The sequence below is a fragment of the Tenrec ecaudatus genome, chromosome 6 (genome assembly GCF_050624435.1).
Source record: "Tenrec ecaudatus isolate mTenEca1 chromosome 6, mTenEca1.hap1, whole genome shotgun sequence".
In the NCBI taxonomy this organism is placed as follows: Eukaryota; Metazoa; Chordata; class Mammalia; order Afrosoricida; family Tenrecidae; genus Tenrec; species Tenrec ecaudatus.
The window spans coordinates 133,708,432-133,732,291 of record NC_134535.1 but is presented as its reverse complement, the minus strand read 5'-3'; the positions used below and the strand labels follow the sequence as shown (position 1 = coordinate 133,732,291).

The 23,860-nt window shown below is 47.4% G+C and overlaps 1 protein-coding gene across 1 annotated transcript in view; it reads left to right on the top strand.

Annotated features, from left to right (window-relative positions):
• DCP1B (decapping mRNA 1B) overlaps positions 1–22,599 on the top strand; it is a 64,044-nt gene extending 41,445 nt beyond the window's left edge. The window contains exons 4-9 of the mRNA XM_075552254.1: positions 4,725–4,791; positions 7,218–7,353; positions 16,017–16,145; positions 16,546–17,373; positions 19,896–20,144; positions 22,392–22,599. Of these exons, the coding sequence (XP_075408369.1) occupies positions 4,725–4,791; positions 7,218–7,353; positions 16,017–16,145; positions 16,546–17,373; positions 19,896–20,144; positions 22,392–22,472 (1,490 nt within the window). The 3' untranslated portion in view covers positions 22,473–22,599. The remainder of the gene's footprint in view (positions 1–4,724; positions 4,792–7,217; positions 7,354–16,016; positions 16,146–16,545; positions 17,374–19,895; positions 20,145–22,391) is intronic.
• The last annotated feature ends 1,261 nt before the right edge of the window (positions 22,600–23,860 follow it).

The window sequence follows — 23,860 nt, the reverse complement described above, 5'->3', positions numbered from 1 at the left end:
AACATCACCAAGTCAGATAACTTTACCGATGTCGGTATGTATGATCCACTCACTCACTGTATGGAAATACACCTTATTCTTTAAAAGCACATGCACATTAGGAAGATCTTTGCTAAATGATTGTAGCTTACCCCCGTCAGGAATTTGGAGTTGGAAAGTATTTTGGGTAAAATATAATGCAAACCGTAAATGTTATGAAAGAATGGATTTTTCGAAAGGAGCAAATTGAAAAAAAGTATTTTTGCACATAAGTGCATCTTAATTCATAGCAACCCTGAGGGACAGGGTAGAACTGCCACTGCGGGTTTTCGAGACGGGGGGGGGGTGGGGGCTGGAACTCTGCGGGGAGTGGAAGCCCTCCTCTTTCTCCCTGAGGGGGCCTGGTGCTTCAAAGGGCTGACTTTGGGGAGAACAGTCCCATCAGAAGCCTCTCACCACCAGGGTACCTTGTAGAGCCTCCAAACTAAGAATTATAGGGGTTCAAGTAAAGAATGCATTTAAGTGGCATTTTATTTTCCCTCTAAGGGCTTCTGAACCTAACCTTTTGAAATTTGATCACTTTGATAATTTTCCACTGAAGAAATGTCAAAAGCAGAAAATGCCACTCTAGAATGTGACCTGTCGTCTGTGCGTACCTACAGCATACAGGCCTGAAACTGAATACTTAAATGTTGATGTCCTCCATCTCTCTCTCGGAAGCAAAGGGAATGTGGAAGATTCGTGTGTCAGGTGTTCGGACAAGGCAGCTTCAGCTTGCCTGTTGCTTCAGACACCGCTGCTTCCCAGTGAGAGTAGTTAGAGCATAAAGCATCAACCTCGGCAGGGCAGGTCTAGCCCACATGGAACAACTGCTGGAAATCTTTTTGAAAGGCGAAAGAGGCATGCACAAGAGACACGTCCTTAGAGTGGCGGGATCCCACTCTAACTGTCATGAGAATAGTTCCTAGCCCATATCCACAGACTCTTCCTATTCTCTGGCGTTTCTTACCTCCAGGAGAGATGTAGAAGCAGTTGAGTTCAGCTTCATGCACCAAAGTGCCCTTAAACTTCACCTCTGTTTCAGGCGACAGGTGACTGGCAAGTGGCTGGTAGGCCGGGGTCGCGGGCTGGACAAAGGCGCGCAGCATTGCCACTTGCCAAGTGGGTACCGACGGCTGTGTTGATTTTTAAAAAGGAATATTCCTGCTTCTGGGCTTTTCTCCGTGTAGCTGTTCTTAAAGCCCAGAAGCCACTCCTGTAGTTGGTATCTCAGTGCACCCACCGTTCACACCGCCAGGTCCGGCTGCTGCAAACGCAGGTTACGGTCAGGGGTTTCTAAGAAGGACACCGTTTTCCTTGGGTCCTTGCACCCTGGTCTTTCCCTGGCTCCGCTGCTGTGCTCACCGCCTGCGTGGGCGCAGGCCTCTCACCCAGTGGCCTTACGGGAAACCTGGGATTGAAATGGGACGTTCATGGTTTCTGTCAGCCTGTCAGCTCGTCACCTCCCGAAGGCACGCCGGCCTCTGGTTTTCGTACATCACCACGAGCTGCTTTGGTGGACCCTCTTGGGTGGAAGGGTGATAGGTTTGGCCGGGAGGGGGTGGGGAGACCTGGGGCCAGAGAGGCAGAAAACTTCATTTGGAATGTGCGCTCCGCCGCCCCTCGCCGCCCCGTTTCCCAGCGGAATGCAACTCAAGTGGCCAAGCTATTTTGGGGGAGAGAGAAAATTAGGCCCAGGTCCACGTTTTATCTCGGGGCCACCTCTCAGGATCCAGGGCTCTTGGGAAATCTGTTGGATTGCTCTTTTTAACTGAGGGCTTTCTTTTGGGCTATTTAAATGTGAAGATCAAAGGAAACCGCCCCAGAGGCGCACAGAGGAGGTGCCGTGGCTCCGCACTGGACCGTCGTGCGCACGGTCCGTCGCTGGAAACCACTAGCCACGCCGTGGGAGAAAGACAGGGGCTTTCCACTCCCATGAGGAAACCCACAGGGGCGGGTCTGCTCTGTCTGTCCTGTGGGGTCGCCATGAGCCGGCATCCACTTGATGGCAGTGCTTAACCGCTTGGCTGCTAACCCCGAAGATAGAGACTGGGACCTCCCAGCCTCTGCTCCGCAGGAGAAAGACACTGCAGTGTGCGTCCACAAAGACTCGGGGACCCAGAGTCCAGCATATGACTCAGGACGTGGCTTTGCCGACGTGATGGAAGGGGCTGCGTCAGGATGGTCTCATTTCCACCTGGAAGCCGTGTGCCTGTCCTCAGGACATCTCCACAAAGTCTTCCAGCGTTCGTACAACCCCAGTCTGAGGCTTCTCCTTCATTCGGCTCTGACATTTGAAAGATGTTCCCATAGCATTTCCCTTCCTAAATCTGCATTTCAGCGCCTCATGGTTATGACAATGTCAAACTGTTTTGCTATTTGTATCAACAGATTCCTTGGCATCCTCCCCTCAGCGAACCTGGTTCCTTATGCCGGATGCCACAAATGTGTAATCCCACAAACGCTGCACCCAAAATATTTCTATTAATACATTCTACTGATGAGACACAAACGGCTGGCTTTTCCTCTGCCTTTGTGTTCTTGGGCCTTGGATTTCTTACGGTATGCCAGATTTCCCTTCCCTGCTACCACCCTCCTCCTCTGTCAGTTTCAGAAAAGTCAGGCTCCAGTGAAAGAACAATTTTACTGTCGCCAAAAAATAGGCGGGCGAGGCTCCTAGTTCCGTCTTCAGAGTAAAGCCGGAAAAACACATGAATGTACTCTGATTTATCAGTGGTTGGTGCCAGTCAGTGAATCAGTCCACTCTCACAAGAATGTGAGACCCAGCACCTCAGGGTGCAGAAGTCCGCGGAGGGAATTCATCTCGATGGGTGTGAGACAACCTTGACTATAGTTTGCAGATGCGCATTTAATGGTCTTGAGATGAACGAATTCCTGTTTGATATCAAGGCTCTCACAACATTCTACTTTAGAACTCAGACATTCTTTTTCCCCAAATGATTATTAATGCATTAGGGAGAAAGAAGTCTAGTTATTTCTGTCTAAGAGCATAAAATTCTGCTAAAGAACTGGGGTGGGGGTGGGGGTGTATGGGATTCACTCTTTGTTCCCCTCCCTACTTACATAGGTCAAGGAGTCCTGGTGGCACTGTGGGCTAAGCATTGGGCCGCCAACCAGAGTCAGCAGTTCAAACTCATGACTTGCTCCAAGGAAGAAAGCTGAGGCTGTCCATCCCTGTGAAGATTGACACGCTCAGAAACCCGAGGGAGCGATTTTCACTCTATCCTGTTCATAGAGGGAGTCCTGGTGACATAGTGGTTACACTTCAGGCTACCATCCACAAGGTCAACGGTTCCAAACCATCAGTCCCTCCTCAGGAGCGAGATGAGGCTTTCTACTCCCGTAGAGAGTTACCGTCTCAGAAACTCACAGGGGCAGCTCCACTCTGTCCTATAGGGTTGCCATAAGCTGCATCGACTCCGTGGCTGTGAGTTTGGTTTAAAATAGAGAACAAGAAAAGCATTTCTTTCACATTTTGGTGCCTGAATCATTACTGCCAAGAGGCAGAAGCCCCACACCTAGCCATTGGTCAGGCAAGCAGGAAAGAGAGGCCGTGGTTAAAATATTATGGCCAAATGACATTCATGTAACTAACAGTTTTGAAAGTTTAAAAATTTGAAATCTTATCCTGTAAAAGGGTTTTTACCCTTCCATTTTCATTGACTCCTCATAACATTGCCACTATTTTCAATGAAGGTTTTAAAAATGTATATGTAGCTAATGAATTAGTTATATGATTCATACCACCAGATCCTCAACTAGATGTATATAATGTATTTTGCAATTATTTCGGCTTTCGCTATGAAAATGTTGTAGATGGGCACCTAATAAAGGATGTATTTATTTATTATGATTCATTATTAAATGAATCAATAGCAGCTATATCATACCACATTTTTCATTACTAAATGATTAAATCACAGTCATATCTAATCCTTCACCAGCTGTAAATTTCCTGACACGTTGAAGTGAGAGATTTATTATTAAATGTTATTTTTTGCCAGCACCCTATTCTAACTTACAGCTGACAAAATCAATTTCCAGTTAACATATTCCTGGGTGGGGGAGCGGTTTCTAAGCATAATTTGTGCATCAGGCTCCTGAATACTTATGAGTAAAGATAAGATGTGCTTATTCAATGTGTGAGTACAGAAATGCTACTTTAAAGCCAGGAAGCTCAGACATTCTGATTTCATCTTCTGTCTGTATTCATTCACTTACGAAGCATTTGCCAGATTCCTATTGTGTCCAGGTGCTCAACTTTAGAGGAAATCACACTCTATTGGATGTGAGGAGTCCTGGTGGCTCAGTGGTTAAGCGCTCTGCTAAGGGAAAGGTGGGCAGTTCGAAGCTACCAGTCGCTGCCCAGGAGAATCCGTGTGGCAGGCTCCGTCCATACAGATTTATAGCTCCGGAAGCCATTTGAGGCGGCTCTACTCCGTCCTGCAGGGTAGATGGAGGTCCTGCAGGACCTGCTTGCTAGCAGTGTGGTCTTCCATCTCAGTGTGTGCGTCTTCGTAAGAAACCACGACAGATTTCTTTGTGGGCACAAACTAGCCAGCTTTCCCTCCAGTGAGGGCTTTCACGTGCAAGCTGAGTGCCCAGTTCCCTTTAGAGCAGAGGCTGTTTGTTCCACTTTTGCATTCCGAGGGTGCTCATACTTGTTTGATGTGTTCTTTTTGCAGTGTCAATTTATGGAATTTGGTTTTATGATAAAGAAGAATGCCAAAGAATTGCAGAACTTATGAAAAAGTAAGGGCTGAATGTTGATATTTTTTCAGGACCCGGTGGTGCTTTTGTTTTTATGTATGTTTAAATGTATGTAATGACCCTGTAATTTTCATAGAAAATCTCTCTTACCAAAATCCTCTTCACAGTGGTCCAGAAAGTATTTAATATTATGTAATAAATGAAAAACAAACATAAGAAAGGACTTGCTACTGCTCCGTAGGTAAGGTTTATCATCTAGAATTACTTATTTTTTGCTGTCAGTGTGGAATATGTCATGTGAGTTCTACCAAATGGCAGTTTTCCTGACTGCTTTTCCACATTTAAAATTAGCCACTTTTTTTCCTTTTGAAAATAAGTTATCAGTTAACAGGGAAAGGCATTGGGAGGTTTGATAAGCTATAGAATGGTGGGGAAAAAAGATGATCTGATCTGTAAGCCCCCACCTCCTTCACAATCAAAAGTTACCTACCAAGAGAACCTGCGGCACCATTGGAAAGGGCTGCTGGGGTCGCTCTCCCCTTCCCCTCTGGGCCTGCCCTGTGTGCTTACTCCGGAACATGGCGGCCCTGAGCGAGGCTGAAAAGTCCCCAGCACCTCCTCTGGAGAGAAAATGAGGTTGTCCCTTGCCCTCAAGATGCACAGTCATGAAGAGTCTAAGGGGCAGTTCTTCTTTGTCCTACAGAGTTGCTATGAGTCGGACTACATTCAAGTGGTTTGGTTTGAAATGCTTATTCAAATGGCATGTCCACATTCACGGATATGCATTTGGCTGAATATCCGTGTTAGTAGAAGATCTCAGTTTTCTCAAACACTCTGTGTACACTTTATTTTTAATGTCTTTGTAAATTTCTGAGTTGAGGTTAATTTAGTAACCAATGGACAGTCTGTCTGTCTCTCTCTCTCACACACACACACATTACTAATCTCTTTTGCTTTTAATGTCATGATGATGAACCGGCCCCTTCTGCATTCTGGGAAACTTACATTTCTTCCCACTCTTTGCTTCTTGGTTGCTCTGAAAGTGGGACCCAGACAGCCAGTCCCTCTGTGATTGGTTGATTCTCTGATCAGTTCTTGAGCCCCTCGAGCTGCTCCTAGTAGGCAGCCATTTCTCTGCTATTAATGGGGCTCAGTAAGGAAGAGCCCCAGAATCAGGTAAGTGTCCTGCATGGGCTGAAGCACAGCCGCTGACTGGGGGACTCACCGGAGCATAGAATTGCTGTGATAGCCTGCAATAAACAAAAACAACTTCCGATGTTAAGTCCTGAGCCAATGAAATGACTCAAAAGCGACCCCAAGGCAGTGAAAAAAGGGGAGCCCCCTTTTTAAAATATGTAACTAAATAAGCACTGATTCCTGGAAGTCCAGCTGTGGTAGCTAATTGCAGGTAACTAACTCAAGCTTCAGCTGGTGATTGTGTTCAAACTGATATTTACCACCACCACCAGCTTCTAGCACACTCATGTTACTGTACACTGTGCAGTGGGTTACAATCGCAGGGTTACAAATACATCGCAGAATAGCCTGTAGCTCAGCCAAGAGGCCATGTTAAAATCGTCAGCATTCTGCAGTAATTACTTAACAGCTGGGGCAGGAAATTGATTGCTCACCAGCAGTAAGCTGCTGACGTTTGTGGATTTAGACCCCCCTTCCCCTTTAAAATATCTCAGTAAATTCTCAGATTTTATTTTTACCCACAAACTTCCTGGCAGAAATAAAAGAGTCTCAGTGGAAAACCCAATCACATGAAGGAAAAGTTTTGTCCTCAGCATCGCCCTGTGACTCACCTTCTGCATTGTCTTCAGGGCACAAAAACAGGGCTTTGACCTGGTTCATCCCAGTTCATTCCAAATCCTTGCTTTGGATTTGTAGTTCCACCTCAACTGTACGAAATCAAAATCCACAAGGCCGCCCGAGGATCTTATTCCACGTAGATTCTGATGAGTCTGACATATAGCATACCCACCACCCTGCAGTCAGTGCCGACGCATCGTCGCTCCACAGGATTGTGTGTACAACTGTTCTCGGGGATTACAGACCACCTCATCTTTCTCGCCCACATCTGAGGTGGAAAGGAAAATTCTCAGCAGTTTGAAGAGTGGACCCATTTGAAGGCCTGGCGACAGCTAGCCAACTTCGCTGATGCCATGCAAAGGCAGCTGCAGCTCCTGAGTGAACAACATGGCGGCACCAGTAGAACCTTTAAAATAGTGGGTCCGATTAGTCTGCAGAGCACAGTGTGCTGGCTCTTCTCTTCTCTAGACTCGTGCAGGTTGTCAGTTTATGCATACTCCAAATCTCCCTTTTCCTCTTTCAATTCCCAAACAGTCTTTTGTCTAATGGTGTAACCGGATGGGAAGAACTGAATGCGAACCGGGGGGTGATTTTTCAAACCATTTCCACTGAACCGGTTCCTTTCTTGTATGGATTCTCCCTCTCCTCCCTAGCCTAACTCACTACGAACAGGTGAAAGCCCATCAGGGAGCAGGAGCAGGAATCGCCCCGATGATCCTCAGCTCAGGAGAGGGCCAGGAAGTAGATATCTTACGGATGCTCACCAAGGCCAAGGATGAATACACCAAGGTGAGTTGTTGCCCTTCCGGTGACCTGTCTGTCTTCAGCCCCATAGTGGAGCCGTGTTGGTTGAGAGCGATCGGATGCTATTCTTTGCGCCACACAAACTCACGTAAAAAAAAAAAAATGTTCATTTGCTTCTAGTAGACTGAAAAAGACTCCGACTTGATTTCAAATGAATTCAAAGGTGGCCTGAAAAATCAAGAGCTTTCATAAATCACAACTAGGAAATCTGAGAGGACCCCCACCCTTTATAGGCTAGCAACAAGTTAAGGTGAAATTCCTTGAAATAAAATGAATAAGAAATGGGCACAATCTATCTGGAGAACTATTTTAAGCATTCCTGAAAGGCATAAAAATAGGCTTAAGCAGATGGAAATATAAAGTCTGTTCTTAGATAATATGATTCAACATAAAGCTGTCGATTCTCCTTAAATTAATCTATAACTTTAAGGTAAACCCTAAATAAATACCAATGAGGTTTTTTTCTCGCATTTTTCTTTTCTGTCTGGAACCAGACGATTATAAGGTGTTTGTAGAGAAATTTAAAAGATGGTAAAATAACCAGAAAATGCCTGGCAAAAAAAAAGAGCATTGGGGGGGGTGGGGCAAACTCTATCTGATATTGAAACACTGAAGCCTAAATATTGAAAATGCTGTGTTATTGGCTCATAAACAGCCAGACAGGCCGACAGACATAGGAGGAGGTCCAGAATTAGACCCCCTGATAGGAAGTGTAGACTGTGGCAAGGGGACCGTCTCAGACCAGAGCTTCAGTGGGTTTCCAAGTAACTTTTAAAATGTTGAGATAGCAACATTGGAGCCAAATCTCACATACTAGAATATGACAAACTATAACTGTATTAGAAATTTTTAGAAAACAAAGAAGTTTAATTATAAAATTCAAGTCATTCAAGTACCAGAAGAAAGCATGAATTGGTTTTGTTATAATCTGGGAAAGGAGAACTCTGCTTAGCTAACTCTTGGAACCCCAAAGCAATAAACTTAACTATAAAAATAAGTAAACCTTTTGCATGATTTGACGAAGGCTGGTGGCATGTTGGTTTAAGAGTGAGGCTGTTGTTAGTCAAAAGGTGTGCAGTTCAAGTCCACCAGCCTCTGTGCAAGAGAAAGATGCGGCAGTTCACTTCCATAGAGGTTTGCGGCTTTGAGACCCTATGGGGACAGTCCTACTGTCTTACAGGGTCACTGGGAGCAGTGAGTTTGGTTTGGTTTAAAACACATCTACAAGCAAAGTTAAAACATTAAAAATGAGAAGAAAATATTTACAACCTAAGGAACAGGGCCAAGCCAGAAGAGGGTTAATTTTCCTATTTTATAAAGAATTGTTAAATTTGAGAAACCATAACACCCGTTAGAAGAATATGCAAAAATAAACTAAGAGAATGAAAGTTCTAAAATTTAGAAAAGACAGATTTGGCTGGGACAAATGATATGTGCTTCGCTCAATATCAAATTGTAACGTAGTTGTGAAGAGAAAGAATTTGAGTGACTTCAGAACTCCGCATTTGAACTGAACATTCACAGTGGATTGTATTTTAAGGACAAAAAGAACTGTGAAAACCTCAGAAACTTTAGACAGTGTGCTTATTGTTTGTGGTAATGTTGGCCTTGGAATTTTGCAACTGTTGTGGAATATAGCAGTGAGTAATTATGCTAATCTAGTAAGAACCAAGACTTTCAGGGCCTGAGTAAAAAAGTAAAATAAAAGATACTAAGTTAAAACTGTAAAATGTATAAGAAGAAAAATAAAGTTAGTTCCATGTTTTGTTTCATAATATGTAGTTCCTCCCTCTTTCTTTGAACAGACGTGGGAAAGGTGACAGGAAGAGTCAGCATCCCTATCCAGACTGTGTCCTTAGATGCTAGCCTGGGGGCATAGTGCTTACCCGCTGGGCTGCTAACCGCAAGGTCCGAAGTTCAAGACCACCAGCTGCTCCTCGGGAAAGACTGGGTTTTCCACTCTGATAAAGATACAGTCTTGGAAACTCCCTGGGGCATTGTACCCTGTCCTGTAGGGTCACTATAATCAACTCGATGGCAGTGGGTTTGGTTTGATTTTTTGGTTATTCCACTGAAAGACATCAGAGGACCCTAAAGTTTTTTTTTTTTTCTGATTTCAAGTCTGGGACAAGAGAATCAAACTAATAATAAATTATGTGACAAGGGTACAGTATCTGGGTGGGACCACCAATTCAGACATCAGCTAGGACGACTGCAGTGAATTGACATGAATTGAATATGTAAAATGTATGAAATCATGTGATGGGAAAGAGCAAACATTGAATGAGAAAGATATATTAGATATATGGGACAAATGGAATGAAAACATAATGAGATTTTTCCACAAACTGTTTGGCATCCCTTTGTCTGTTGTGTGTGTGCGTGCATAAATATGTAAACTACTGCCATTGAGTCAATCCTGACTCCTAGTGACCTCGCACCCTGAGCTTCCAGTTAGCAGTCCACCGTTATCCCCTGGTGGCACACACTTATACATGGAGTGAAACTCATTCCTGGCTGTCCTGGGAGCTGTGAGGACACTCCTTCCCCGGAAGTCGTGAATTACTGGGAAAGAATTGAGCATTTATGCTGCCTGCCTGGATAGACCTTATTTCAGAGGAATCCAATAGCTTTGGCCCAGCTAATGCAGACAGAGTGATCGAAGTTAAAACACCTGACTCATTGATTCAGGCCATGATCATAAGTCAGGTTGGAAGTTTGAGAGAGCGTGATGAGAAGTGGGCCGTGGGCGGATCAGACCGCCACGACCTGAACCCACTGGTCAACATGGTGAGAGCTGGATAGGCAGACACGGTGCGCCTCCCAGGACGAGGCCCTGTGCAGCATGCAGCGCTCCCTGAAATGCCCCTGCCCGGCGGTTGACCTCAGTCTACTCAAGTCTGAGCTCTCCCTTCCCAGGTTCTAGAGCACGGGGGGGAGGGGGGGGGTAGGTTGAAGGACAAAGTAAACGGCGCCACCGAGAAACAAGCACAGAGGAACTTGAATGAAGGGGACATGACCAAGTTTGGGGACAGGATTTTGACTAGATTGTTAACCCAACTCTGATTTTTGAGATGACGAGCTCCTTGAATGAAAGGACTCCCCGTACCCATCTTTAGTGCCCGCCTTCTTCAAAGCACCTGCCACATGGTGGGTGCTCAATAAATGGTTGTGGAATGAATTCATTTGAATGAGCCACAGGGTCATTATCCTTCCATCAGGGGGCCTGGACGGGGATATTTCCACCCCGACTGTAATCGGTGACAACTCTTTCTGCAATTGTTATTTTTGTTTAATGGATCACACACAATGCCTTTTTAATGGTAACTAGTTTTGGTAACTTGAACTTGGTAACTAGTCAAATAAATGAATGGATCTTATTGATGGTGCTCTGTTACTAAACCAAAGCAGACCCGCTGCCCTTGAGTCCATGGCAACCCACGATGACCCTCTAGAACGAGGAGGGCTGCCCGACAGGGTTTCCAAGGGTTTTCAGTTCCACAGACGCCGCCGACTGCCAGACCTTTCTCTTTCTGAACTGCTGGTGACTCCAAACCCCTGACCCTTGTGGTTAGCAGCCAAATGCTTATCCCCTGTGCCTCCAGAGCAAAGTTAGGCACACTAATGATTAATTAATCTGCTCAAGGTAAGACATCTCTGCCCTCTAGGACCTTAGCATTCAATAAAGATATCATAGCAATGATCTATAAATATATTTGCAAACATTCATGCAAATTAATTAATCAATGCAAATAGATGCAAATATTTAAAACTTATTTCCTTCCCCCCCCCTTCCCTCAACACACATACACTCAGAAACACTCAAGCGTGATTTCAAAGACTTAACTTAGGCACTGTGTCTTATTCCCCCAACTTAGAATGTTTTCCCCCTGGTATTATTTGCCATCAAGATATGCACATCCTTCAAGCCCCAGTTAAAATACCAGTTTTTGCATAGCATTTCACCAAATCTCTGCAGACATGAATTCTTCTTTCCATTGACCTCCTCAGTCTATTACTATTTAGAACTTATTTTGTTCTTCCATTCAAAATAAAACCAACATTGATGTCAACCACTTCCACTACTCTGTAAGCGGTTGAAGTCAAAACAGCCTTCTCCTCCTCTTGATGCCCCACAGGGCTGTTGTCGTGGGTGGAGATGGGATGCAGGTGTGGAGTCAGTGTACAGACTGTGCCTCTCCTACACAAATCAAATGCATAACGTTTGCTACGTAGTGTTCATGGCTGTGGATAAATAGCCGAAGAATGTGTTCCTGCTGCCACTCTCGGCCTGGTGATGTCACATAGCCTTCGATGTGATGGGCCTTCCCAAAGGCTCCATCAGGACCATGTTAGCCCCTTGGTTTAGATCTTTCCTGGTTTCCCATTTCCTGCACCATGAAATGTTGGGCCCTTCAACCTGTCCTTCAACCGGACCTCAAATTCTTCTTCTAATTCCAAGTGTTTGAAATGAATTTGTATGTCACTGCAGAATCGTAAGTCTACTTTAACTTCACTTTTCCTCCTTTTAAAGCCACTCAGACTCATGTGTAGATCTGAGAGGTGAGGAATCCGGAGGGTCAGATGCAATTTTTGACATCATGAAATAGCTGTCACTGACTCAGCCCCACGAGGACAGCACGGAAGACACAGCGGGGAATTCCGCCTGATCTGACCCCACCACACTGAGGCAAAACACTAAGGGTGTGCAACAGAACAGCAAGGGGAACAGAGCAACCAAGTCCCCAGGGAATACCAAAAATAGACTTGGGGCCAGGGCTTGGTGCCCTAACAGACTCGACTGGAAAACACTCCTAAAGGCCAACAGACTTGAACTAACTACAAGCTTTTCTTTCTTGTTGTTGTGTTGTGTTTTGTTTTTTATCATTGGCTTGTTGTTATTTTGTTGTATATTGTTGCTTGGTTTTGCTCTGTCTTGTTTTCGTGCATGTTATTATCTCCGCAGGCCTGTCTAAATAAAATAGGCTAGATGGACAATCTGGAGGAGAAAACAATGGGACTGACAGTTCCGCGGGGACATGGGACAGGGGGAGGTGGGGGGAAAGGTAGTGGTGTTAACAAACCCAGGAACAAGGAAACAACAAGTGATCCAAATCAGTGGTAAGGAGTGTGTAGGAAGGAGGCCTGGTAGGGTGTGACCAAGGGTAATGTAACCGAGAGGAATTACTGAAACCCAAATGAAGGCTGAACATGATAGTGGGACAAGAGGAAAGTAAAAGGAAATAGAGGAAAGAGGAGGCAAAGGACATTTATATAGGTCTAAATAATGGCATGTACATATGTAAATTATATGAGGATGGGGAAATAGATCTATGTGCATATATGTATAGATTTAGTATTAAGGTAGCAGATGGACATTGGGACTCCACTCAAGTACTCCCTCAATGCAAGAATACTTTGTTCTAATAAACTGACATTACATGATGCTCACCTTCCCGACACAATCACTGAAGACAATATGGGTAAATAAGCAAATGTGGTGAAGAAAACTGGTGGTGCCCGGCTATCAAAAGATATAGTGTCTGGGATCTTAAAGACTTGAAGGTAAACAAGCAACCATCTAACTCAGAAGCAACAAAGTCCACATGGAAGAAGCACACCAGCCTGTGCGATCATGAGGTGTCGAAGGGATCAGGTATCAGGCATCATCAGAACAAAAAATTATATCATTGTGAATAAGGAGGAGTGCGGACCCAAAGCCTATCTGTATGCAATTGGACATCCCCTTACGGAAAGATCCTCGAGAGGAGATGAGCCAGTTGGTGCGATGTAGCAATGATGAAACGTACAACTTTCCTCTACTACCTAAATGATTCCTCCCTCTCCCTCCACTGCCCCCTATCATGATTCCAATTCTACCTTACAAATCTGGCTAGACCAGAGGATGTACACTGGTACAGATAGGAACTGGAAACACAGGGAATCCAGGGCGGATGATCCTTTCAGGACCAGTGGTGAGAGTGGTGATACCCGGAAGGTGGAGGGAGGGTGGGTTGGAAAGGGGGAACCGATTACAAGGATCTACATATAACCTCCTCCCGAGGAGATGGACAACAGAAAAGCGGTGAAGGGGGACAGACAACAGAAAAGCAGGTGAAGAGAGACATCGGACAGTGCAAGATATGACAAAATAATGGTAATTTATAAATTATCAAGTGTTCAAGAGGGAGGGGAAAAAATGAGCTGATGCCAGGGGCTTAAGTGGAGAGCAAAAGTTTTGAGAATGATGAGGGCAATGAATGTACAAATGTGCTTTACACAATTGATGTATGTATGGATTGTGATAGGAATTGTATGACCCACGAATAAAATTATTTTTAAAAATAAATAAAATAGTTATATAACCATATTTTGGCCCACATTTAGCTTCTCTCCTGAAAAGCAACTCAGAATCTGCTTTAAAATAGTAACAATGCTCATCTGCACCTCGTCTCCTTTTACCTTCACTATTCAACGTTGAGTTGAAATGCAAACGAACAATCACATGGCCAAAGCTCAATAAGAAAAGACAAAACAAACAAACAGAATCAGATATTATTGATAGACTTGGAGTTAGGCTTTGAGTATTCAGAAGTGGACTATTTTGTGTTTTGTGGTTTAAGATGGGAATTAATGGGTTCAAATATCTTTGAATGTTTTATGAGAAAAAAATTTTAAACATGAAAAGAAAACTTAAAAGCACCCATCATCCAGCACCCTTTTAGTGTATTTTAAACTTTTCTCTTGGCAATGATGTATGTGGGTGTGCACACGCACGCGCTCCCGTGTACATGTTGAAGTGAGATTGTGTGACATCATTTTTGAGGCTTTGGAGAACTGCTTCTGGCTATACATTATATATCTATTCAAAACCATTATACACGTTTCCAAAAACTAACCCCCCCCCCATTATTTTAAGTCTTCTGGGTCCAGAGATACATAGAAAACTAAACAAGTGGAAAATGAGTTACAAACTTTTGAAGTGGATGATGTTTAATTCTGAGCAATTTAATAGCGAGCAATTTTTACATGAAAGCATGGCTTCATAGATACAGGGCTAGTGGCAATGACATTTTAATTAGAAAAGACTGTCAGGGGGTTGGGCCCAACCTCACAGCTGCCGTGCATGTGGCCTGTGGAAGGGAGTGGGAGATGTGTTTCTGTAGTTGGCAGCCAGCATTCTGGGACATAAGAAACACGTGAGCATAATTAATAGACATGAAAAGATGGCCCTGTGGTCGTTCAGTGAAAGTTAACTCCACCAAGCAACCTGCTTGAAGTAGCGAGCGGGAGTTAACAGTGTTTCCTGCTCAAATTGTGCGCGCCTGTGTCAAGCTGTGTTCTGCCTTGTCCCCGTGGCCATGTCCTGGGAAAGCCAGGCTGGTTGGGCCGCTGTCACTCATCAAATGCTTTCACACCCTATCAATACCAGTGCCCCATATCCACATCGTTGACAGAATGCTTGGAAGAAATTAATGTTCCTTTTGTACAGTTAACCTGACAAACCCAAATGTACAAAATAATAATAGATCTCTATCTCCATGCCCTTGAATCAGAAAATACACTCCCAGCGACTGGGAAACACACTGGGAGCCTTGGGTTCCTGAGAAACAAGACTATATTTATAGCTTATTCCAGTCAGGTACAGCATGAACTATTCCCTGGCCCAAGGCCCCATGATGGTACAATTAAAACTCGCGAGGCTAGATAAAGTCTAGAGTGCAGAAGGTAACCATTTTGTACTCCATTTTAGTTGGTGTTTGAACACAGTCGATAGCGACATCTTTGATGTGTTCTTTCTGTTATGAATCCTACTGCGTTCACAGTTGCATGGTTGGTTAGATTAATGTATGATAACGATTCCACATGGGAAACGATGAGGCTCGTCTCTTTCTCTATGAAATTGTAATTTGTAGTGAGTGGCTCAGAACAGTCGGATTTGAATTATTCTGTTTATGCAAGAAGTCATTTATTAAATAAAGATGATGTTAGTAATTTATAAATCACTGGTTTGAGTCAGCTTAACTTTTGGGTTTGTAAACCAAAAAGGTTTAGTTGCTTTGATGAATTACAGCCAGAAACTTGCGATTTTAAGTCAGTTGCTAATGGAGGGATGGGGCCAGGGAGAGCGCCAGCTATCACCCATGCGTGTTATTTAAGGAGTCGTTTCTATCACGGTTTATCATATTGAAAAGCATCAGACTGTATTTTTAAACACTTCTTAAGTATATACGTAGCCTTGCTGGACCAAGAGCCGCTGGGTCCTGCAGGCTGATGTCGGTAATATTTTAGGGTACTGAATTGTGCAAATAAGGAAAAATTACCTTCCAATTAAATTTACGCTCAAATGTAGCTTCATATCAGAGAAAAATGAAAGTCTGTTTTTTTCTTTTCAAATTTATCACAAAGAAATTATAGCCATCTATCCATTTAGATAAATCTAAGAAACAAGAGAGTATGTACTTTTTTTTTAACAATTTACTGGGGCTCATACAATTCTTATCACAGTTCATACATATACATACATCAATTGTATAAAGCACATCCATACATTCCCTGCCCCAATCATTCTCAAGGCATTTGTGAGAGTATGTACTTTTAAAAAGCTTCCTTAACACCAAAAATGATTGTGTCTTTTTCCATTTCAGTGTAAAACCTGCTCTGAGCCGAAACAGATGACTGGTTCATCTGCCATCTATGACAACCCCAATCTGATCAAACCGATCCCAGTGAAGCCCAGTGAAAACCAGCAGCAGCGCCAACCTCAGCCCAGCCAGGTACTCTGCCGTCCATGTTAGCGCTTTGGTGGGCCCCTTAGCAAACTAGTGGCCAGAGTCTAGTCAGGAGGGCCGGACGCTGCTCAGAAGTTCTCTTGAGGAAGAGAGATGTCCAAGGAGAGCTTTTGTTCTCGTTCTTTGTAATGAGTGTGCCCCTCCTAGAAGGACGCCAGTCACTGGAGGCCCGGCCCGCCTCGACTTGATTATACCAAGAGATCCTGGGTCCAAATAGGGACCTAGCCACAGGTTCCAGGTGGACCCGAATTTGTACAAACTCCTAAAATGTTGACGTTAAAAAGGTGACGGGTTTGTCTAGCTGTTCAGTAAGCGGCAGCCCCTCCCCCAGTGTAGCCAAGTCGCCTCTACCTACATGGTTCTCAAGTGTCTTGATCTGTTCCAGACCTTGAACCCGGAGCGCCAGCACTTATCCTTGACGGCACTCTTTGGGAAACCAGACAAAGCTACCTGCCAGGAAGTGCTGGGGCCTCCACCGACCGCGCACCAGCTGCAGCAGCAAGCGAAACTTCCAGGGAGGCAGGGGGTCGTGCGATCCCTCTGCTACGAGGAGCCCAAAAGACCCTCACCTCCGCTGGAGAAGCAGCTCTGCCCGGCCATCCAGAAACTCATGGTCAGGAATGCAGACCTCCACCCACTGTCCGAGCTGCCCGAGACCCGGCCCGCTGAAAACGGTGGCCCCCATCCTGTCGGGGACGTTTTCTCTGGGCTCACCCAGCCAGCCTCTCCCCAGTACCCTGGGACCTTGGCTCATCACGTCAGGAGTGCTTGGAGAACTCAGAGCCCGCTCGGAAAGCCTCAGGCTGGCCCTGGGGCCCGAAAGCTCCAGAGTGCCAGCTCAGCTGCGCCGAGCTTCAGCACAGGCCTCCCTGCCGCCACCTCTGCAGTGCCCGGGGAGGGGTTGGTGCGGCCACAGCTTGTGTATTTCAATGGCTCCCTTCTGCCAGAGGCGCTCGGGCATCAGACTCCCCGGAAAGAACAGCCCGCGCTGCCCCTGCCCTGCACGCAGACGGGCGGCTCCGGGGTGGTGTCCCCTCAGGAGCTACTGAGCAAGCTCCAGATTGTGCAGCACGGGCAGCAGGTCCACACACCCAGCCGGCCAGCCATGGCAGCCAAGTTTCCTGTGCTGACTCCGGGCGCTCGGACGGTGAGACCTGGGGAACCCTGGATCGACAGGACAGGCTGCGCAGAGAAGCAGGCTTCTCTCTTTCAGGTAAACATCTACCAGGTCTGGGGGGGTGGGGTGGGGGTTGGGCGGGGTATGACAGTCAAGCAGGAAATGTAAACCAGTGCTGTGCACTGGGGACCCCGCGCCACATCCATTCCCATTTGGAACAGGGTGCCAAAGCCACGTCTGTGCGTCTTGTCACCTCAACTTTCTGCTCAACAATCTCAGAATGTCCTTGTCCATCTAACTCTTCACAGTGTTATAAGGGCTAAAGGCCTGGATAGATGCTTCTTTGGGGAAGCATACGATTGGCTCTGAAATCATTCTGGGGTACCAGACATCTGATCTCTGACTTTTTAAGTCCCCGATGCATGAGTTCGTATTTAGCCAGAAATACTGAGCACTTACTACGTGTCAGACACTGTGCTGTACGTGTGGGTTCATGTTATAGTAGCTCCATAGGACAGGGTAGAACTGCCCTGTGGGTTTCTGAGACTAGCTTTTCTAATCTTTCTCCCTCAGAGCTGCTGGTGGTTTTGAACTGCTGACCTTGCAGTTAGCAGCCAGTGTGTAACCCACTACGCTACCAGGGCCCAATGATTTATCTATCAGTTATTTTATTTTTTTGGTCGATCACTCTATCTCACTCACTGCCCTTGAGTCAATGCTGACTCATAGCGACCCTGTAGGACAGGGTAGAACTGCCCCTGTGGGTTTCTGAGGCCGTAACTGTTCACAGGGGTAGACAGCCCCGTCTTTGCCCCTCGGGTCAGCTGGTGGTTTGAACTGCTGACCTTGTAGTTAGCAGCCCAGTGCATCACTATTAGGCCACCAGGGCTCCTATTAACAAACAGACCCCCCCCCAAAAAAATTATTATTAACTCCTTAAAGTTACAGTCTATTTTTATTTCCCTCTGTGCAAAATGAAAATCAGTAAAGGTAGAATATACCTCCACCTCCCCCCCACCACACACACACTTCAGGAGAGTAGAAAATAATTATAATTTTTAAAACATACTCTCTCCCCCAGAAAGATGACTTTCTGGGCCCATCTTTGGAGTCGTGCAATAGTCTCTACAACAGCTAGAGAAAACCCGAGTGACTGATGGAGCAGCGGGAGCTCTGGCTCCAGATTGGTACAAATTCTTTCAAAATTCAGAAATTCCCCTGACCGTGCACATCATCGCCAGTCTTTTTGTCATGTTTTGGCATGTGGTTCATGACATGTCATCAGAAGCGCTTCCACCTTTGGAAAACTAAGATTGTGTGCACGTGTGTGAGAGCCACCGCGTCAACGTGCTCTTGTTTATTACTTGTTAAAAATCCCAAATGAGTTCCCGTGGCAAGAGAAGCGGTGTTTGCCCCCCCCCACCCCATTGCAGTGTAGCATTTCCGCTCTGCACGTCTGCTCTCCGTCTGCGTGCGATGTAGCACTGGACGCCAGACGCTTGGACGAGCGACAAGATGGAAAGGCCCGCGTGTGTGGCTCTTGACTTTTCAGCTCGCCCACGGGTGGGGAGCCGGCAAGGCGCATGCGCATTTTGTGGGCCCTCGTGCTGAGACTGCTCCTCAGGGAGCTTCCGATTATACATTACAGCCACTTCTCGATTGCCGGCCCGCCCGCAGCGTCCGTTCTCATGCAGTCCTGGGGGCTCTTAGCGGGTGGATGGGAACATTTCCCAATCTCATCTGAGTTGGAAGCAGAGGAGAGCGGACCGTGGGAGTCAGCCAGCTGGCGATCCAAATGCCACTTGCCTAACTGAGCGAGGGCTACTGGAAAGCGTGGCTGTAGGTCTGTCCACGTGAACTCGCTCACCTTGCCCGCTGCATGGACAGATTCTCCCCGACAGCAGATGAGCCACTGAGCTGCTAGGCAGGAACTAGTCCCCCAGGGGCCCTGGAGCAGGAGAAACAGAGCATGCTGCTCTCTGCTAGCAGGCAGAGCCTGCCCGGGAAGGTCCCACAAGGGGTGCCCCCAAAGAAATCTGCTCGAGTAAGGAGCCCAGGAGAGGCCACCAGTTTTGCCCTCTCACAGTGTGTCCTCCACTGGAGGAACCGGGAGTGGGCACTGTGCACGCCCCTTAACAAGTCCAGTAACTCGCTGAGGAAAAGGAGCCCTGCTGTCAGAGAGGGTCTCTAAGCGCAGGACTGCTAGCCACAGGTCGGCAGTTCAAACCCACCAGCTTCTCCAAAGGAGAAAGACAAGGCTGTCGGCTCCTGTGAAGGTATATAGTCTTGGGAACCCTAAGGAGCAGCTCTCCTCTGCCTTACAGGGTCACTAGGAATCGGAATGAGAAAGTAGACAATCCGCATGACCAAGTCATGATAGTAAACCGGAAAAGGATTACTGAGAGGCCACGCTTCCAACACTGCACACCAGCGCTACTCAGACGGTGTGCCAGGGCTCTGAGTAACAACAAAGGAGAGTATGTGGAGACTCGAACAGCACTCGGTTGTCTTAGAAACGCTTCCCACCCAGGGAATATGTAAACTCACCTGTATCTACCTGTCATTTTAATGAGATGCTTCTCAACCCCACCCTCCGTGTCTGTGTTTGTTATGAGCAGGTCATCTCCCCTCAGTGCATCCCGGCTTCAGCGGCCCCTCCTCTGCTCATGTCCCCCATGGTGTTCACGCAGTCCACCTCCACCGCTGCAAAGGAGAGGGATGGTGGGCTCCTGCCCTTGGGGAGCCAAGAACCAGCTGCTGCCTCCACCAGCCTCTTCCTGCCTCAGCAGAGACCAGAGCTTCCGGCCATCACCAGCAGCCCACTTAGCAAGCGACAACTTCAGGAAGCCCTGCTGTACCTCGTCCAGGTAAGACAGGCCTCTGACAAGACCGTGACCCTGAGATGAAGCCTCGTTTAGCTCGTGCCAGTTGTGCCCCCAACGCCGTCTGTGCTTGGTTCACGGCTGATGTTCCAAATACGAGTTGCGGCCTTGAGTGTCTCCGCTCGGTAAGGATTTTGTACCTTGGAGGATTGACTCAGCCCACCAAGCTGTCTACCTGTTCGAAAAGAAGACAGCCTGCACTGTGTGGTGAAGCCTCTGAGGGGTCCCTGGGTCCCCAGGCTCATGGTCAGAAAGCGAGGAGACACTGAGTGCAAAGTTCAAGCACCCTATAGAACAAGTAGGACACGGGCAGAGAAGCAGGACAGGCTGTTCCTAGGGTGCCGGTAACGGTGAGACTCACTCACACGGACAGGATGGTATCGTGGGAACTCCTTCCTCAGCCGCTTGGCCTAATGGCGGAACATGAGATACTACAGACAATAATCGTGCTGCGCGTGCGCATGTGCGCACACACACGCACACACAGCATCATGCCAGGTACTGCCCGTCGATCATAGTTCATGTAGTCCTTAGCTGCCTTATTTTCCCGTTTCTCAGACAAGCAGAAGCCCGGGGTCACACAGCGAGACTGGAACTGGAGCTCAGCCCAGTGTGAGCCCAGAGTGCCCTGTCTCACAGCACGCCACAGCGGCTTTGCCTGACCCGGGAGGGGTCGGCAACCCAGGTCGTGGTAAAGCACACCTAGAACGTACCTGGCGGGCCTCGAAAGGTGGGCTACTTGCAGCCAGGAAGACTTCAGATATCAGTTCCGGTGGCGACAGCTTACTGATGGCCGGTCTTGCAGGACACACCTGTGCCCACACGTCAGATGACTTTTGGGAAACAGGCATGCCCTTTGGGGGCCTGTGCTGCCCTTCTTTTAAAAGGACAGTGGTCTCGGGGTAAGGACATCTTTAAAGGAAACCTGATTGAGCAAAGAAAAGGAACGGCCCGGCATCGGGGTGTGAGAACAGAGCAGGCAGCGGAAGGGAGCTGGACAAAGCAAGGGGTCCGTGCTTGAGACTCACAGATTCGTCTTTTTTAAAGTAGGATCAGAGCCGTTCCCCTTAGGAGGCTAGCCATGCCACGCTCCGGGAGACTAAGAAAGACAGCCATGCCTGCCTTTGTGTAAGCAACGAGGAGGAGAACCCGTGGGTCTGAGTTGAAAAGGTGACTTGTATGTCGATCCCTGCAGTCAGACCACTTGCTTCCAGAGATCTCTGTGCAGGAGCCAAGGCGCAGGAAGTCCAGGTCCCCCCTCCCTCTCCGAATTGCCGGTTAGCAGCTCCCCGCACTCCCTGTGTGCCCCTGCCTTTCCCCCGTGTTCAAGACAGTGTCTTCCTGATCAGCTGCTGGCCGGCATTGCCGCAGTCTGCTGTTAGTCCTTGCCTGTTGGTAGGACACAGGCTCACACATAGGATTCTACGGCTAGTTCTGTGTGTGTGTGTGTGTGTGTGTGTGTGTGTGTGTGTGTGTGTGTGTGTGTGTAGAGCAGGGGACAGGGAGGGGGAAGGGGAGGGGGGCTGTTCCCAAAAGGGACGAAGGGAGCTTTGAAATGTGGGTGGATTGCGAGCACAATAAAGGATTTGGGTGGGCGGGAGAAATCTCTGGACTAACAAGCCCCAAAGTCCACCGACGAGGCCACTGGCTCTCCCTCCCCTATCCCCCTAGTGTCACCTAAGAACCCAGAGGTCACTCGTCTCCCCACTGCCCACGTGGCAAAGTCAGAAATCTTTCCAGAATGAGTGGGAAGGATTCACTGGCCCTGTGGAGCATCTTGCGAGGAAGCGATTTGGCTGCACAGTAAAACGCAGCATGACGATGGCGGGCTGCCTGACGGCCCTTCAGAACTGGCTACCAGCAGCCTCTTGACCAAACCTGGAGCACCGCTAACCTAGATCACTCTCTCCCCCCATCTGTCTGCTGAGGACCAGTGTGTTTTCACGAGTAAACCTGGCTATGTGCTGCCACGGGGTGGGCTCCCATCTGGGCGGAATGAACCTCCTGGGCACTTGCTGGTGCACATACTGACCATGGAGCGCCAGCCGCTGACTCCGCCCAGCGTGGCTCTCCGCCCGCCCGGACAGTCCCATCTAGAATGACAAACTGCCAGCTGTCAGGGCCAACAGGTAGAGATTGGCATCCAAGCATGGAAATGCCCGTTCAAACGGAAGCCTGCTGTGTCTGCCCTCCAACTCACATTCCCACGGGTCCTTTAATTTTGTCTTCCAGAACGACGACAACTTCTTAAATGTCATCTACGAGGCGTACCTCTTTAGCCTGACCCAGGCAGCCGTGAAAAAGGCCATGTGAGAAGCAAACACTTTGAACGCATTCCCGAGCCCTTCCGGGACCCAGCATAAGGTCCTCCAGTGTCGGGGGTCCCCTTAACTGTTGCCGCCGGTTCTGAACAATGCTGTACGATAGGAAATAAAATGTTTCTGACTTTTTTCTGTACGGTCATATTTTGTGTTAAAGCCCATCCTTGAGGTGGCACTAAGAATAAATGACCCAGGAACTCCCTGCCACCCAATCGATGCCAACTCACCGCAACCCTATCGGGCAGGGTAGAAGCGGCCCCGGCGGGTAACCGAGGCTGTAGCTCATCTTTCTCCCACTAAGAGTTCAGGAAGCAGAGAAAACCTTGTGCTCAAGTCACACAGTAAATGCCAAGCTTAAATGCCCTTTTTTCGTACAAGTATAAGGCCATTTCTAGAAGAATTAGCCTCGCCGTCAGAAGGGCTGTTCTTGTCGTTTATTGCTTTCTTATTTTTTAAGTAGCTCTGCTTATTCGTTGCGCATGGAGGGGGAGTTTGCGTACCATTAATTACCCGGGAGCTGAACCTCGTGTGTCACAGTGCGAGCAGGCCACCAGGTGGCAGTGCCGCCCCACACATTAACCTACAAAGCCCTTAATGAGCCTTTGAAAAGTAATGACGGTGTTCTTTTAGCAGACCAAGTAAACCTTTCATTTGTAGCAATCCAGTTGGCATGTTTTTTACCCGGGCCTTTGAAGGGAAATTATTTCTAAAGGTCTTTATAGCGAGCTTCTAGCAGACCGTTGTTCTCGGAGTCTGCTAATGGCCCAGATTTCTCACAGCATGCAGTTAGCCAGCACAGGCTTTCTCTTCGGGGCCAGAACAGCCGGATACGCCTGGTTATGCTTCCAAAGGAATAGCCTACCTCTTAGTTATTTTTCTCTCTCTAAAAGCACAATGTGCCGACACGGGGATGGCCCCTCCCGCCTTGCCTTGGCCTGCAAGAATAGGCGGTGGACGGTTTCAGGGCCAACTGAGGAGCAGCAGTCTGTGAGCTGGGCAACGGTTGGTTTTGTGTTCTTGGAGATGAGCAACTTGATCTTGGAAGGAGTCAGAAAAGGCCTTGCCAAGTTGTCAAGGCCCGCAGAGTGCGTATGGGCATTGGTCCCAACAGAGTGCTAGCAATACATAAAACGCTGCGTTTTCATGGCCCTTGTTCTCGGATCCTAAAAACATCTTCAGAATTCCTGCGGGGAAGACAGGTTTTATTCTCATAGAAGGGGATGGGCAGGGATAAAAGGGACTTCCTTAATTGCTTCTGGTGTCAAGACGCACAGTTTAAGCTGTATACCTTTATTTAGCCACGCCAACAAGCAAGTCGTGTGTTCAGACACCATGGCCCCTGCCCTCCCCCAGGGGTGGACTCCTTCTGAGGAGAAGATG